The 17,075-nt window shown below is 36.6% G+C and overlaps 1 protein-coding gene across 3 annotated transcripts in view; it reads left to right on the top strand.

Moving 5' to 3' along the window:
• The first annotated feature begins 1,287 nt into the window (after positions 1–1,287).
• RASSF9 (Ras association domain family member 9) overlaps positions 1,288–17,075 on the top strand; it is a 147,215-nt gene continuing 131,427 nt past the window's right edge. The window contains exons 1-2 of one of the 3 annotated variants that reach the window (XM_072146513.1): positions 1,290–1,463; positions 11,966–14,299. In XM_072146513.1, coding sequence (XP_072002614.1) covers positions 1,417–1,463; positions 11,966–13,166 — 1,248 coding nt within the window. In that variant the 5' untranslated portion in view covers positions 1,290–1,416 and the 3' untranslated portion in view covers positions 13,167–14,299. Of the gene's footprint in view, positions 1,464–11,965; positions 14,300–17,075 lie in introns of those variants that run through there. The other 2 variants (XR_011854885.1, XR_011854884.1) reach the window with 2 other exon arrangements.

Raw genomic sequence — 17,075 nt, 5'->3', positions numbered from 1 at the left:
CTAAAAGGCTCTCTTTGTGTATGCTTATGTCTTGTTTACATCACTGTCATAGTGATCTTTGCTACACGTGCACACGTGCATATAAACAATAATTGTTACTCCACCTACACAGTGAATAGAACATAGAAGAAACTCTGGCAAGCCTGTTTCTTAAAAAAACACTGTGCATCTTAATGGATTTTTCTTTCCTGAAATGATTGATTCTCCTTTGAATTATTGCTTTATCTGTGCACTTTGGTCCCTTAATAAACATTTCAGAATATGCACATACCCCCATCTAACTACTGTGTGTGATGCATGTACTACACATATTTGGGATCAATAATTAACTAAGGTCCCAGAAATTGAGACTGTAAAACTTTCTGGGTGATAAAAAATATTTAGAAGATTTAAAAAAAAGACAAAAATAGCGAACAATAAAAAAACTAAGGGATCTATATTGTGGGATACATAAAGTGGTCTGTGGTCTAAATTAGATCAAAACTCTGGTACAGGGGTGTGAATTAATTTACATTTCAATCCTGGTTCCAAACATATTTGTGTTACTATTTGTAGCTCGGAGTGGCTGCCGGAGCAAGGATCCAAAGATATCTCACAAACCCGCAGTCTGAGGAGGAATTGCCATAGTATTCTGGAATAGATGAATAAGAAAGATGAAATAAGTTTTCAATCTTTTCAGTCTTGTTCCTACATTTTCAGGCCATGATTGGCAGCATATGCTAAACCCCAGAATTGGCAAAGACTGTAACTACTTCCACGACACCGGAACAAAGTAAGTGCACATCCAGAATTCCTTGAAAACCCCCTTTGCATATGAATTTTGTTACATTGCTTTTGAATCCAAAATGGTAAGGGCATCTTGCTCTACAGCAAGTTCTTTCATGACATATGGTTTTGCTGAAGTTTATAGGTTTTAGTGGGTTAATTCCATAGTGTACTTAGGCTAGTGTAATCAACATACCAGTGCTGCTTTTTGTACAACATAGGTCTCTCTGCTTAAATTTTTTGGGATAGCACCCAATCTTACCTTTTCACAGTCCTGCCATGTTATCATCTACAGTATATAGAAAGATATATAGATACTGTAGATAATTTCCCAGCAATTTATTCTGCTTCCCTTCTTTTTATTTAAAGTAATTCCAGTTCAACAATGAGTATGACTCCTTACACTTATACATTTCATTTAAGAATACAGACAAGTATGATCTGATCACCATTAGGTTTTGCAGCCTAATGACTCCTACTCTCAGAAGCTGGGCATTGCTCCAAAGGTGTAACAGGAACATTAGTTCAAAGACAGCTAAAGTTGCTCAACTTCCTCCTTTTCTGCTTAGTTAAGTGTGTAGCAAGAGCAGTGACCAGCTAATCTTCCCGAAGCAAGTCATTACATCCACCTCCACTCCTGCAACCATCATTATGGATCGTGTCAAGAAAAAACCTTTGAAGACAAGACATAAAACTAGGTAACCTGAAATTTTAATGACTGTGAAGCACTAAAAGACTTCCTGTGTTTTTGTAAGAGTACAGGATTAAGCAGTATTTTATTTTTAACGTCAGAGAATGACAATTGCTATTATGCTTTAGTGTGGGACAAAGTGACTTTTGTCACGTTATAGTATTTTACATGGTATTTTGGAATAGAACTACTCAAAACTTAGCTGTATAAGTAGGTATACAAAACTACCCTGAAATTCAATAATCACAATATGTTATGTATCCATAAAATACAAATTCTTATGCTTTTTATTTACAAATGAAAAATGGAAATATTGTGTAATAACTAATTTCAAAAAAGAAATATCCAATAAGCCTTCATCAAGTGTTAAATGTGTATATATATATATATATATATATATATATATATATATATATATATATATATAGTATTTATCCAAAATGCTCCCTATGCTGACCATATGGGGAATGCTTTCAGCCAATTATTCCGTTCTCTAGAATCAGGTTATATTTTTGATTTTGGAAGTAAGTAGAGTAATCCAGATAAGAACAGTTTAACAAACTCTAGGTAAGATTTTTAACACCTCATTTAGATGGTGATAAAGATGAATTCCTCTGTGTCAGTCAACCATCACTATATGACATGTGACTGCATATTTTAATTTCTTAAAGACTCCAGAATACATTATGGCATTATAAAAACTGCTAAATATATTTTCGGCACTTTTGGACATCATTTCACTTTTGAAAATTGGGCTGTAAAAATCGAAATTTCAAATGCAACATTTTAAATCTGCCAAAAATTACCTACCAGCTGCAAATTAATAATTTATTTAAATGGATGTATTTGTATGTTCCAGTACAAGTGCACCATAATGAAATTTCAGCTCTGACATGTGCCAGTAAAATGTCCTCATCCAATCAAGACCACTTAAATTTATGTGAGAGCGTGCCAAGAACTGCAATTTTTTTCATCTATTGTACCCTAGAAAACTGTTGCTTAAAGGAAACCTACCACTTGAAGTGGCAGGTTTCAGATGGAAATACCGGAGCTTATTTTTGTTAGTGTTTTAAACCGCTGTATCGCGGTTTAAAACACTTTTTAAACTTTATAGCCGGCGCAGGGAGGTACGCACTCGGCGCTTACCATGCGCGCGGCTCTCCTTCACTTCCTATGTAGCCGCGCGCACGGTCGCGTGCATGGTAAGCGCCGAGCGCGTACCTCCCTGCGCCGGCTATAAAGTTTAAAAAGTGTTTTAAACCACGATACAGCGGTTTAAAACACTAACAAAAATAAGCTCCAGCACCAGCTCACCCTGAGCTGGTGCTCGGTATTTCCATCTGAAACCTACCACTTCAAGTGGTAGGTTTCCTTTAAAATTACTCAAAAAAAACCACAGGGGATATATGTCCTTAACCCCTTAATGACTTGTGATGTATTAGTACATTATAAGTCTGTTAAAGGAAACCTACCATTTCAAATGCGCCTACCTGAGCTGGTGCTCGGTGTTTACAGCTTACACCTACCATTTGAAATGGTAGGGTTCCTTTAAGGCTGCATTGAGAGGGCTCACTAGCAGAGCATTTCTGCATACAAAGTGGGTGTTTTCTGCATATTGCAGCAAACTCCCACCAGTAACACCTGCAGTGCTCTGCACTGGTTGCAGGTGTTAATGCTTTGATTGCCACCCACAAGACTACTGGTGGCAATCAAAAGCGAGCGGCGCATGGACGCCACCATATTGGCTTTCATTGCCACGCCACGATAACATCATTATCAGTTAACATTCTTAATTGTTATAATATGATAACTGTGGAAATCAACCAGCAGAATCTTAGTTCCTCTTCGTCCAACTCACAGTTTGTTTTTCTTTTTCTTGATAAGATGTATAGACTGAGAGTAAAACACCAGGTTTTGGTTTCAACATTTTACAGAATTTTGTACAAAACTGAATGGAAGCTCACAGAGGTATCAGCTTACATTAAAGTTTTATGGAGGTTGAGGGCAGTCAGTCTCTGCAGTTTGGTCTCCATCGTGCAGCTCAATGTAGACTTCAAATTTACAGCAAAAGACTGCAAATGGAAAAAAAAACAAAAAATGAAGACTATGGCCCACATTTATTAAAGCGTCTGACTTTGCACTAGAAAGAATGTGCAAACTGCTTGCACATGTATTTAAGTTTTGAGTCACAGATGTATTGTGTCTGATAAGACAGAAAAAATAGGGCACCACCAAAAGGGGCGTTCCATTGCAAGCGACAATATTGTCTGCGCCATAATTCTACAGAATGAAAAGAGTGCAACCAGAAGAAATGGTGCCATCTGCATGGAGAAGTGCAGGGGGTACCAGATTCATGAAAAACATGTGACACATTTCATGAATCTGTCATAAACTGCACCCTCTACAGGCAAACTGCACATAGTGCAGTTTGCATTATTTTTGATAAATGTGGGCCTATAAGTCACATAATGACCAGAGACGTTGTCACTCTTCTTGTATCTACTATGGAGTGCTGATTTCTGAGTTTCTGAAAGGTAACAGGTTTTAAATCACTTGGAGTGCCAAACATTTTTAATTACAGGCAAACTTCCCCAAGGCTACTGCTCAATGTTGCAGCAACTATTTCTGCTATCAATCTGTCCAAGCCCCTCTTACCCATGTCAACATAATGCATCACGTTTGCTTACCACATCATGTGACCATTTCTTGATCATAAGGGGAAAAAAAAATCACAACTGAAAAATTAAAACATCTGCTATATGAACAGTTGATCTTATTTAAATCTACATTAGCGCACTTTATCTATTTCATAAACCACATGAGGATGTATAATGAATTGTAGTGTCGTAGTACTAAGGCAGTGATCACAAATGGCTGTGGGTGACTTGGTGACGCCTGGACTGGTGACAGAGGCTCTCAAGTGGTTGTACTGGTTTTGCTCTCTTTCCACACCATCACAGTGGCTAGCAGGTAAATTACCAGTATCTACCGCAATGAGGAGGGTGAGTTGTTTTCTCTCCTGGAGTACACCTGGCTTTTAGTGGTAGTATGTGTCTCCCAGTATCTATTAATTTGTAAATTGGAGAACCATTTATTATAATAAGACCTGTAAATGTAGTGAAACAGGATTTCTTTTTTTAATGTAAAGAGCTTTTCTTTATAGTATACAATCCCAAGACACTTTAGTGCTGGTGTATCACTCCTAGGCTTGTCCTAAAAGCCATCACCCATCAATAGTCTGAGCACTTGTACTTTTTCCTTTCGAAGTTATATCCTACAGTATGTCCCATAAGTTTATCAATATAAAGCCCTTCTTAAGGTTTTCTAGGCCCCTGGTCCCTCTCTGCACGGGTCTTCTCCTGGACTAACACGTGTGATGCCTGCTGGTGGCAAGGTACCCCACCCTCCAGGGTGGCACCGGAAGATCCTTGTTATCTCTTGAAAAATAATTCTCTCTCCTCAGTTTTCTAAAGAATCTGCACATAATTCCAGAGTTATGGACTTGCTTTTAAACAATCTGTGTCTCCTTTTGATCTGTAGGCTACGGCTAACCTGCAGTTGGCTGGTGATCCTACTGGTACTGATTCTATACCAGTGACATAACTACAATGGAGTCACACCCCACAACTGCCATGAAACCACCAGTTCTTGGTGCATGTGGGTCTCATAAGTATCAAATGTTATAACTTTGGACCTATCAAAAGCCATAGGCTGGCAAAGACAATGCAGCATCTATGTACATCTGTGTCACAATACAATCTAAAATAAATCAGGACGATTTTTTTAGATGAAAAAATTGATGTAACCAGAAAAGACTACTATTTTTATTTAAAAAAATGTAGATCCACCATTTAGATAATGGTTAAAGACAAATATCTGTAATTGTCAACTCAACCTTTAGCATTTAGTGCAGCAAAGCCGAGAAATGCATTTAAGTTATTTGCCCTGTAATTAATATAAATCAATGTGACTAAAACTAACCCAACAAGATAGCATGCAGCCAGATATTGCTGAAGGGATCTGAACTGCCAAGTTCTGGTCCATGCTGAACCATGGCAGTTCAGAACTTCAAGTGTAGGTCCGGATCTTGAAACATGCTATATATACTTATAACTGCTTTGTATGATTAAAAAATAGCATCAACCCCATAAAATCAATTATTTTGCCAATGTTACAGTTGGCCTCGAAACTTTACTTTTCAGATGATGAAATCCTCTAAAGTGTCAGAAGGAAAGGAACACCAACAGATTGTGATGCATATTAAAAAAAGTAACACTGCTATGATGATACGTAGTGTGGAAACGACAGGTCTTTTATGCAGAGTATAACAGGTCTGGTGATCACAGCAACAAAGGGAAAGGCGTTCTGTAGGTATGAGGAAGTGTAGTCCACAATGAAGAGAGTAAATAACTTGAATTCCATTGCAGACTTTCCTACAAACTTACAATGCATAACACTAAAATGATTTATTCATTGTTTCCATTATATGAGAAATAGCAATTCAGTCTCAAGAATTTACTAAAGCCTTAAGCAAATTTATTCACTTCTCTCCTTCCACAAACTACGCTAAATGCAATTTTTTCCTAGCGACGAAATTGATTTAATGAAAATGCTGTGCACTGGATGGTATACAATTGTGTTCACTGAGTGAATATTATTTTCTAATTCTGCACTTGATCACAAAAATTATATGTAACGTAAGTGCAATTTGAAAAGAAATCACAGACTAGTTTGGTCATAAGAAAAGACAATATTTATTTAGTCATATTTCTGCACACATGAAAATACGTTTTTAGTAAACACATGGACGCTGTGGTATTCTGTGTAACCGGTATTGTATTGAGCATCATATATTTATGAAGAAAAGTTTGAAAAGCAAAAAAAAAGGTTGGTACGGTAACAATGTTTAGTTTAGACACACATATATTATTTCTTATTCAGTTATGGCTGTAAATGAGAGAAACAGTCAGACTTGATTTCATTAGTTTCTAAAATGGCTTTGACAGTATAGTAAAAATATTCAGTACAAAAAAATAAATATAAAAAATCAAGTCCCACTATGCTCTATTTAAATTCATCTGCACTTAAGATTTGTTTTCTGCTTTGTCAGTTTCTGGAAGCAAACAGGAATGATATTCCACATTAATGGAAGTCAACCTTTGGCACACACATACATCAAATCTGAAATACAGCCAATTGGGGTGAAAAAAACTAGTTTTAAAAATATTTAAAAAATGTAAAATAATATAAAAATTCAAATTTTCCTTGTGTTAACTGATACATTGTTATATCCATAGCATCTTTATTAACCCATTTTGCATTACTGCATTTTTGTTTTTGGCTGTTCCATTTCTATTTTTCTGTGTACAGAGCTGTAGGAGGGCCTTTTTTCTGCCTAACAAATTGTACCTTCGAGTGACAGAATTTCAAATTCTATGCCTTTTACTGGGAAGCTGGAAAAAAATTTGTTAGGTCGGTACAAGCATGGGGATACCACATTTATATAGGTGGTCATAAATTTGAAAAAAAATTTAATCTTTTCTACAAAAATAAATTACACCTTATCTGACACAATAGCTTTTTCATACCTTGGTGTATGGCGCAGTGTGAGATGTCATTTTTTTTGCGGGACATGATGGTGTTTTCATTGCTACAATTTTGGGGACTGCATGACCTTTTTATCAAATTTTTTATGTGTTGAAAAAGTATGCATTTTGGACATATGGAATATTCTGCTAGGGGGTTCACCACCAGAAATAATTTTTTTTTTTTGATAGGTCAGAAATTTTGGGGTGTGCAATACCTAACATGTTGTCAGGAATTGCTCTACTATTCCCCGTCTAGTTTGCCTTGCTTTTTCCCTCAGTTAATATGGCGGATGGTGTCTCAACCGAATGTCATCTAACCCTGTAGCATTCCTGCAACTTCCTGTGTACCACTCCTGTACCTCCAGTTCCTGGTATTGGATTCCAGTATAAAGGTGGTAATTTGAATTTTTTGGCTTTCTTAAATTTTTATTTATTTTTTTTACTTTTGTTTAACTACTTTTTAACAACCCCAAGGCTACTTTATGCATTGGGGGTCTGATTTTCTGTACCATATACTGCAATACTGCAGTATTGGAGAACTTGCTTTGGGTCTATAACAGTGTGCCTCTGGCTGAATGACAGGACTTGGAGTCTCAAAAAGACTCCAAGCGGTCATCGGAACAGATAGTCACTCTACAATGATGTCATGTGAAGCGTCAACCCAATCCAAGATCTCAGCTCCCACACGACTCTGGCATATACCTGCTGCCAGCTGCTTTGCACTCATCATGGGTGCATATTGCAGCCAAAACCCACCATCTATAAAGTGGGCTCAGCCCAATTCATGCATCCTTAATGGCGTTATAAGGGCTTAATGTAAAAAGTTTCCTACCGTTTTTTAAGGGATCATCATAAAAAGCACTGTAAAAGTCATTCAAAGTTTGTACTTGCTGGATCATTTTACTTTCTTGCCTTCATCATAACTGACATTCAGAATTTCTTGATATGTTACTAGTTAATCTTTTGACATACTTAAAGTAGCACCAATAATCTATCTGTAATCCTTAAAATCAGATAACATCTCATAATTTGTAATTTATTCAGCTTGTAGACAATTAAAGTTGAGCCAACAGGATCACACCCCAAACATGTCTGTAGTTGTCTCCTTTACCTGTACTTCACTTTTTCTTATTCATGGTTCTCTAGGCCATGCAAAAAAGATTTGTCAAAGATTCATAAAATGATAAGACATTTGGGTTTACTTTATATATTTGTTACCGTTCCCTATACAGTTATTATATGACTCAGTAGAGTCAATCAATATACTGTAGGATGAAAAATATCCTTTGGCATATTATGCCTGCTAACATGTGGACATGAGAAAATATGGATTTATTATAAACACCATAGAAATTTGAAGGACTCAACAATTACATTAATGCATATTAATAGCATAATCACTAAGGTGGTCTACAGAACTCTCATAGAAGTAAATGGAAAATAAGGCGTCAGGAAACCTCTGTTTAGAAGATAAATGCAGGTCCTGATTTGTTTTGTCATCCAAATCTACTGGTTTCTTGATCTCTGGAGTAGCCTTAAAGGGGTATTCCTGGAATATGAACCTCCGATACAAAAACCCATAATGCTATAAATAACTAAATATAACAAAACTCAATGTCATTAGTCACAAAATGGAGCTTAAATAGTTTGATTTTCTGATTCACAAAATTTTATGGCCTCTCTAAAGTATGCAGATTTATCACCAAGATGGCCGCCTCTGCAAACTACAAGTTCCATTATCCTTTAGTTCTCAGTAACTCCTCCTACCTCTTATGTTCTGCCCCCACTGATGATGTAACAGACTTTCATGCTCTGCTACGATAGAAATGATATGTAACTGCCATCGCTGCACATCACCAACACACTAGTCACACTGGATGCACTGCAACCAACCGACTACAGCCAAACATAGTGGGGATCACGTGATCTGCCCAGGCAAGTACAGGACATGTGATGTGGACATGTAACTAGTGGCCATCTTCTGTCCTGTGTCTACTTCATTACAGTGTATGTCAAGAGCATTTTTCTGCTAAGGGGAGCAAAACTTTAAATAACAACTAATTACATATTAGCTTCTATTTTGATGACCCATTTGTATATGAATCATGCTGTTTCCTGGAATACCTCTTTAAAGGGACCTGCCCATGAAAAAAAACCCTAGAGATGTTTAAACAGTAAAGATCATTTTTACAAATTTTTTTTAAATTTTATTTTACAATTTTACTCAGTTTTATTGCTGTTTTAGCTCCTATCACTCTGTGATGGCCGCTGTAAAATCCCAAAGTGTGGGCGGGGAATCTCTAAGCAGACACATTTTGATCCATCCAGTGCTGAAAGTGTGGTTGGATTATTAGGGTACAGGTGTATATTCACTTTCATTTACCTTCTGAACATCGTACTAGTATCTGACACATAGAAAGACAGATATCAGAGATGAGATGATGAGATCCATGATCATATCAGAGATGATGAGATCTATGAGATGCATATTACACACAATGACACAGTCATTCTCACACTATCAGATCTAATGTCCGGATTGAGAACTTGTCTTTCTGTGGCTTGCAGCTCTCCTCACACTTTGATGTATTGTTGTTGCCAGTGAGAAGTGAGTGTGTGTGCGGGCTCGACCTGGAATTCAAGAGTGAGGGCCACTGGAGGGAGCAGTGGAGCTCCACAGCATCAGACAAGATGGCTGCCGATCCTAAAGTCATGAGATCCAGAATCGGAAACCAAGGGCAACTGAAACTGTGTGCACCAGGTCTGATAGAGACAGGTTGGAATTATATATGTGAAATGCTGTATTTTTGTTAATAACAGTGAATTATAGAATGTGTTATTTTGTTATCGTGAGAATAAGTGAGAAACTTGTCTTTGTGGGGATACCCCTTTAACCTTAAATATCCTAAAGCTGAAGTCAGATATTTGATTTTGTTTGCACGTGAATCACAGGCTGACCTCTGTCTCCTACCTTATTCTACTCCAATGAAATTGGGTTGTTTGTTAGTTTGCCTGAATTTGCATGTCCTATATGTTGGCAGCATTTTATAGTGCAAGAGAAGCTTAGCAGTGTCTACAGCGTGTCCAATCTAAAGGCAGGATGTTATAGAGCAGAAGGAGCTGAGCAGATTGTATACAATAGTGTGGTATCAGCAGACAGAAAGTTATAGGCAGGAGGAGGAGCTGATAAACTTGCACACAGCATCCTGTTTTCAGGCAGGATGTTATATATTTGGAGTCTACATAGTCATTGACAGCCTTCTTGTATGTATTGAGTGTACATATATAGATCACTGACAGGACCGCCCACTGGACTAAGATTGAGCCCAGATTGAGCATTCATTAAATGTCATGACTAGCAGTTATTTCATGACAAAATGAAGTAATAGTAAATCTTTTCCCAGATAACTATGTGGTATGATCATCCCCTAGTACTATACATCATGCTGTTTGTTTCAATGTCACATGTTTGCTTTAAATGAAACAGCTTTGTTAGGAAGATTGTATTGTGTTGCTCAGTAACTTCTAGCAGTAAACAGTGTCTGTATGCTGAGGACATAACCAAAGTGTGGAAAAAAATGTACCTTGTCAGTAAGGATAATTATGTTGTCTCCAAAATAGATGACTGTAACATCTAACTATTAGCGTGATTGTGGTTGTGTAACTTAAAGTCACAGTAATATAAATAAGCTATGTTTTCCACTATGTTTAGAAAAATGGTTTCTCATTAATTTCCACACAATTTCATTTCGGTATGCTAGATATGGCTAATGCCCTTCATCCAGTTAAAAGCCATAGTATTCTACATGCTATTAAAGAAATATATGCCTTCATCAGAATTTATGCAAAATGACTAAATAAATGGGATTCATTATAGGATAAATAGCACTTCATTATAGAGCCTGGAAAACACTTCCTAGTTAAACACTGTGCTGCTATAAATTTAATAACGGAAGATTTGTCCATTGAATGCAAACTTTAAAGGAGCTTTTCAATGAAAACAAAATAATAATAATACAATTCTTAAATATGCTTAGGATAGTAAAATAACACATTCTCTAATTCAATGTTATTAACAAAAATATAGCATTTCAAACACATTCTAACCTGTCTTCGTCAGTCATGATGTTGTATATTTTGATTGTTCTTGGATACGACCATAAGCTAGGTCCTGACTATGGTTGGGCAGGTCGTCTTGTCTGGTCAGATTCTTCTCACGTGAACATGCGAGGTGGAGGAGGCAGGAAGCACTATAGAAAGAGGCACTTCTTGCCCAGTAGTGTGAGGAGGGGAATGGCAGTGCGAGTGTGTTTTTAATTGGTTAGTTGAGATAGCATAGTTGAGTGTGTCATTGGGGGACATGTATATTTATTTTTGCCTTTTTTTTTCTGTTTTGCAACTTTTTGTGTTTCTGTAACTTTTCACTGCGACTTTTGCTGTCATTTTTCAAGTACACCTTGTGAAATGTGCCTTGTGTATCTTTATTTTCCAGGTGTCCCTCGTGACTTTTCACTTATGTATCACTTATTTTAATTACTTTGGCAACTTTTTAGGGGCAAATCTGGCCTTTTTTCTTGGACCCTGTTTTAAAATGTAAACTGGAATTGGTTGACATGTTTTAAGGCTGGGTTTTTAAATGCATTGCAGAAACGCATGTAAAATGCATGTTTTACCTTTTACTATGTGTTTGGTTGGTTAGAAAGTCTTTTTTCTTCATTTCTGGAAGTCTAAGCACCTATGAAAATGTTTACACAGGTGCTTACACTTCCAACCAAGGAACCAAACAAGTTTTTATTTAAAGCAACTTTATAACATTTATATCTCTAAATGATTTATTGTAGAATTACCAGCTAATAGAGTACTGTATATGTTGAGATGGCAAAAGTTGACTTTTAACATTTACCTGTCACTTTTTTTAAAGTGTACCAGAAGATGAAATTTCCAATAAAGACAGACAGATAGTTGTTTGGGTTGACCAAGAAGAAAAAGTAGTCTGCGGGCTCACAAAGCACACAACCAGTGAAGATGTGGTAGAAGCACTACTTGAAGAAAACAAAGTTTCTGCTACAAACCACTATGTCCTTTTTGGCATTTACAAAGAATATTGCATTATGGAAACCTGGAAAAATCTCAAGCGTATTTTACCTCCTTCATTAAAAATGTTAAAGCTTTTAAAGTCGTGGGGAGCAGAGCAAAGTAATGTAAGCTTTGTTCTAATGAAAAAATGTACAATGTACCCATGCTCCGTGTGGTGGACTTCACAAAAAAGCATAACCTGTGACTACTGCAAGAGTCAGGACAATGCGTTTCATGTTCAAAATTTTCCTCTACCGATCAGAAAAAAAATTGTAAGAAAAGCATTTAGAAAGTTAGAAAAAATGAAAAAAAATATGGTCTCACCAAAGGAAAATAATATACAGCAACTTATTTATATACTTTCGTCTCAAGATACTATTATCAAACAACAGATGGACAAAATGAAACAGCTGGATAAGCAACTAGAGGTATATGATTCATGTCAACAGAAATTAGAGAAACTGGGGTGTAGTGGAGACGTTCCAAACGCTGTGAGCTCTGTAAATGCAGATGATCTTGGACTCAGCACATTTGACAGGTTTTTAGAAATCTATAACCTGGAAAATGTGATCCACATTCAGGAGGAGTTGAATCATCAACACTCACTTATTAGGAATCTGTCAGAAGAAATTAAAGTGGATATGTCTTCTATGTGTGAACAGGATGATGAAGACTTTGTCGCAGAAGGGCACACTGACATGGTGACAAGCATTAAGCAAGAGATTGAGGAAAGCCTTCAAGTGGGATTACGATTACATCATCTGTACAGCTATATTCAGAAAGAAATCCAGTATAATGAGTTAATACTGCTTCATAAGAAAAAAGAATATGAAATCCTAAAGGATGAGATAAACTCTGTGTGTGCTAGTGATTCAAATACCTCTTTGTGTTTCAAACCTACACAATACATGTCTTCAGATGCTTGCGGCAGTAGAGAAATGCACAAAATCTCTGCTGTGATGTCCAGGGTAGATATACAAAACGATACAGATTCAGATACAGGCATTAGCTCCACCCATAGTCAAGATTCTGAGGCTATTCAGTGAGACATTTGCTTTGTCAATTGAACAGTAAACTGGGAAAAACATTCCTTGCTTGAAATAGCTGACAGAACGCAATACAAGATACTGTAACATTAACTTTGCTCAAACAATGAAAGTGTATGGAGCAATGAGATTAGAGTTTACTACACGTAAGAGTAAAGAAACATAAACTAACCTTTTTGTTGTATTGAAGTGCACCTACAAAATCTTATTAAAAGGTAGATATGGTAGGTATTATTCTAGAGACCTAAGCCTCGACAACTGTTGCACACCTTTGTTCCCTGGCAAGAAATGTCTGCAAGGTCTGAACATAGTGTCCTACAACAGAAAAAGTAATGCATATATTTGATGTGAAATGTGTTGTCAGAGGAGATATGTCAGACTGCAGCTCACTGAAGGATCAGATTACAGCTATCAATAAAAGTCTATGGAGAGGGGAGGAGCTGCCAAGTTAAAAAGGAAAAGAGACAATAGAACAGACAACCAGCAGCAACTACCAGCGACTATTTTACTATCTGGATTCATTCTCTGGACCATTTTAGCCACTGGATTTACTTCTAAACTACTTCTCTGTAATAGACAATTATATTTGGTGCTGTTGTTGTGTCAGAGAGATAGTAGAGTAGAGTCTTCTGTTTCTTTTATTTTCCACTGCCCAGCTCAGGAACAACTGACCATTTCTGTCAGAACCTGCAGAGGTTAAACTGCAGAAATGTTAAATATAAGTCAAATAATAAACTGATTATTATATAATAAATAAAGTAATATAAGTCAGAAATAGTGTTTTTTTCTTTGCAAAGATATAGCAGAGCATCCTAAAAAGTTAGGAGAAAAGGCTATGTACACTTTAAAAAGTACTAGGTCAGGGAATTTATATTTTTTTCTTTTGTTAAAAGAAAAAATAATAAATGACAAGTAAAAACCTAAAAAAGACAGTTATTGTTTAGTTCATTCAGTCTACTAGAATATATTTGTTTTTGTTAAACAAAATAGCATTGTATTGCATTGTTGCTGCTATTCTTTTATATTTCGTTTTTGTTTTACATTTTTTGTTGCAATAGAACTTTAAACACCTTATAATATATCATTTTATTAAAGAATATTTCCAGAGGTTTGAACTAAACCTGCAATTTATATACCGAATCTTACTGTTTACAAAAAATATTAATTTGTATGTTATAAAATGTTATACAATCATTTTTCAACAGTTATGTCCACTGCTATTCACAAATAAATATTGCAAGATTATTGAATCTACCAATGATAAAAATTATAAAAATTGTGACACATCAATTACAGTCAGTACAATTTATTTATTCTCTTTTCAACTTTAATTCTTATGGTGTTAAAGGGAACCTGCCATCAGAGGGCCATTTTTAGCCGGGGACAGGTTCCCACAGATACAGTACTGTATATTCCACACATATTTAAAAAAAAACAGGGAAATAAATTATATGAAATCTTACCTCTCTCCCTGCCTTCATTAAAGTCCTCAATTATTTCAAATTCTCAGGCTGGGGGGGAGGGGGAGTTGGGGTTTTGCCACATTCGTCTGCTCCTGGATCTCTCCTCCCATCATCCTCATTGGTTGCTTGTCCCTCCTTCATCCCCTCCCACATCCTCTCTCTCCTCCTCCCTCCCCTGATTAGTTTCAGCACAGCAAACTATTCTCATGCTTGCAAGTTCTTTATTGAGCATTTCTTTCTTGTGAAGTGAAGCGGCTCGCCGTATCTCCATTCTCAGTGAGCATGCATCACATCCCAGGAGACAAAGGACGAGAGAGGAGGTGAAGGAGCAAAGCGAGGATGATGGGAGGAGGCATCCAAGAGCAGACAAATATAATATTTATAAATGCCCCCTCTCCTCCCCCAGAGACTCAGCTGAAGAATCGGTCAGGGAGCCAGGTAAAGTTTCATATAGTTTATTTCAACAACTATATGTGTGAAATATACTATTTATGTCTAAAAATAGCCCTCTGGTGACAGGTTTCCATTAAAAGATTTATGGCTCTGCATCACACTGCTTTATATTCATAGTAAGATTCTTATCAACATATTCCCATCTTGGCCACACCATGCCAGGAGTTACACACACAAATTACAGTAACGGAATAACTATAGCAGAAAACATCATCAAAGAAACACTATTTCCATAACTTTAGGGGGTTACAGGCCTTCTTGCTGTGCTATGCTGTTTCCATACGACCTGTTTACCTGTATTGGATTTACAGAAAAAGCATAGGACAGTTAAGCTGTCCTGTCTACCGAAGGATGTGAAAACGAGATGTATTTTCTCTTAGCCAAGAAAGACTGAGAAAAATCATTTGAAGAAAGGATAACTTTTATCAAACTCTGGCAGACAGCATGAATACCCTTTTGTGCAATTTGTGGTAAACATGGGATTATAACTATATAGCATCAGTCCATGGCCCATAGGCAGTACATAAAGCATACAAAAAAGCATAAAACAATCATACCATATTTGTAATACAAAGTACTGTTGCGTACCTTGGTAGCTGTGTCACAAAATGCCTAAATAAGAACCACCATGCAATGCTCAAATTATACCAACAAACATAGCTGCACCGTACATGAGCTACATAATGTCTACATAACAATCGTAAATGAATCATATTTACTATTTTGATGGTTAACAAGTAGAATTACAATAACAGCAATAACTGCCGGTAAGGAGGATCATTAAAACATCCTATCTTTATTTCCAACATTAAAAAGTAGACTCAAAGAAAAAGCCAAAAATCCCTAAAATGTATCACTAATACAGGCTCATATCCATCCACTAAGGATCATGTGTGTCTATAGCTAGCCATATCCATACGTATTGGGGTAAGAGGTGGTCCGCATCAGGATGATCTATCAGACCTGCAATGATTTCCCTCAATATAGTGTGATGCTAATTGTCTGGATAATTGTCTGTGTGTCAACATGATTCCAATAAGTAGACCTACAAAGGTGCTAGAACAGAGCCATTGAAAAAAGGTAGGCTCCGTTATGCTTTACAACTCCAATTTAGTTATATCTATTAACTCAGGTTTCGTGTTACGGTGTTTTATGTTCAAACAACACGCCAGTGCACACAGCACCAATGACAGCTAATGCGTTTCCCTGCTATCAATGAGTATAGCAGTTCATCAGAGGTGTCAAACTCATCTTATTGGAGCATAGCGCATTATGACAGAGTCCCAGTGTACAGTATCACAACACTGACTGTCTGACTCCTATTTTTGTTGCTACACTAACCTATCTAAGTTAGCAACATCACAAATCAGTGTATGGATTTAGAGCCAGGATGCTACATACATTTTCGTTACTGGACTTACTCTGGTAGGGCGGCCATACCAGAGCCGACATCCTACCTAGGTAGTTAGCACAGTGTAAAATGAATGAGTCAGTCAGATAGAGATACTGTAGGTAGACACAGTAAGACACATTAATCTATTCCAGATGTGCTAAATGTTGTTAATTATATTTATCATTTCAAATTGTCAAATTTGCAATTTCAAACTTGCAACATTTGTCACAAAAAAACTCCAGATGAAACCATACTTAGGAAAACCTAAAATGGAAAGAACTTATTTGAGACATTTGTGTGCCATTTTTGAGACATTTGTAACAAATGTCTCAAAAAGAGATCTGAAAAAAAAAACATTTAACACAAGGAAAAAGAGAGATTTATAAAATACCAAAGAAGCGAATGGTAAAAAGAAAAAAAAACAGGCCAAACAGAAGCAGAGATATGATAAATGCCCCCCCCCCCCAAGTTTGTAGGAGGCTCGCAGGGCAAGTTATTTATAATCATATAAAGAGTTTGAGGCATAAAGGTGTCATAAACACATATGAGGTGTTAAAACACTTCATAAAAGGGCATTAACAGACACCTAGCCTCATACAT

This window comes from Engystomops pustulosus, chromosome 4, assembly GCF_040894005.1.
Source record: "Engystomops pustulosus chromosome 4, aEngPut4.maternal, whole genome shotgun sequence".
Classification (NCBI taxonomy): domain Eukaryota; kingdom Metazoa; phylum Chordata; class Amphibia; order Anura; family Leptodactylidae; genus Engystomops; species Engystomops pustulosus.
This window is presented reverse-complemented; position numbering and strand designations above follow the sequence as displayed.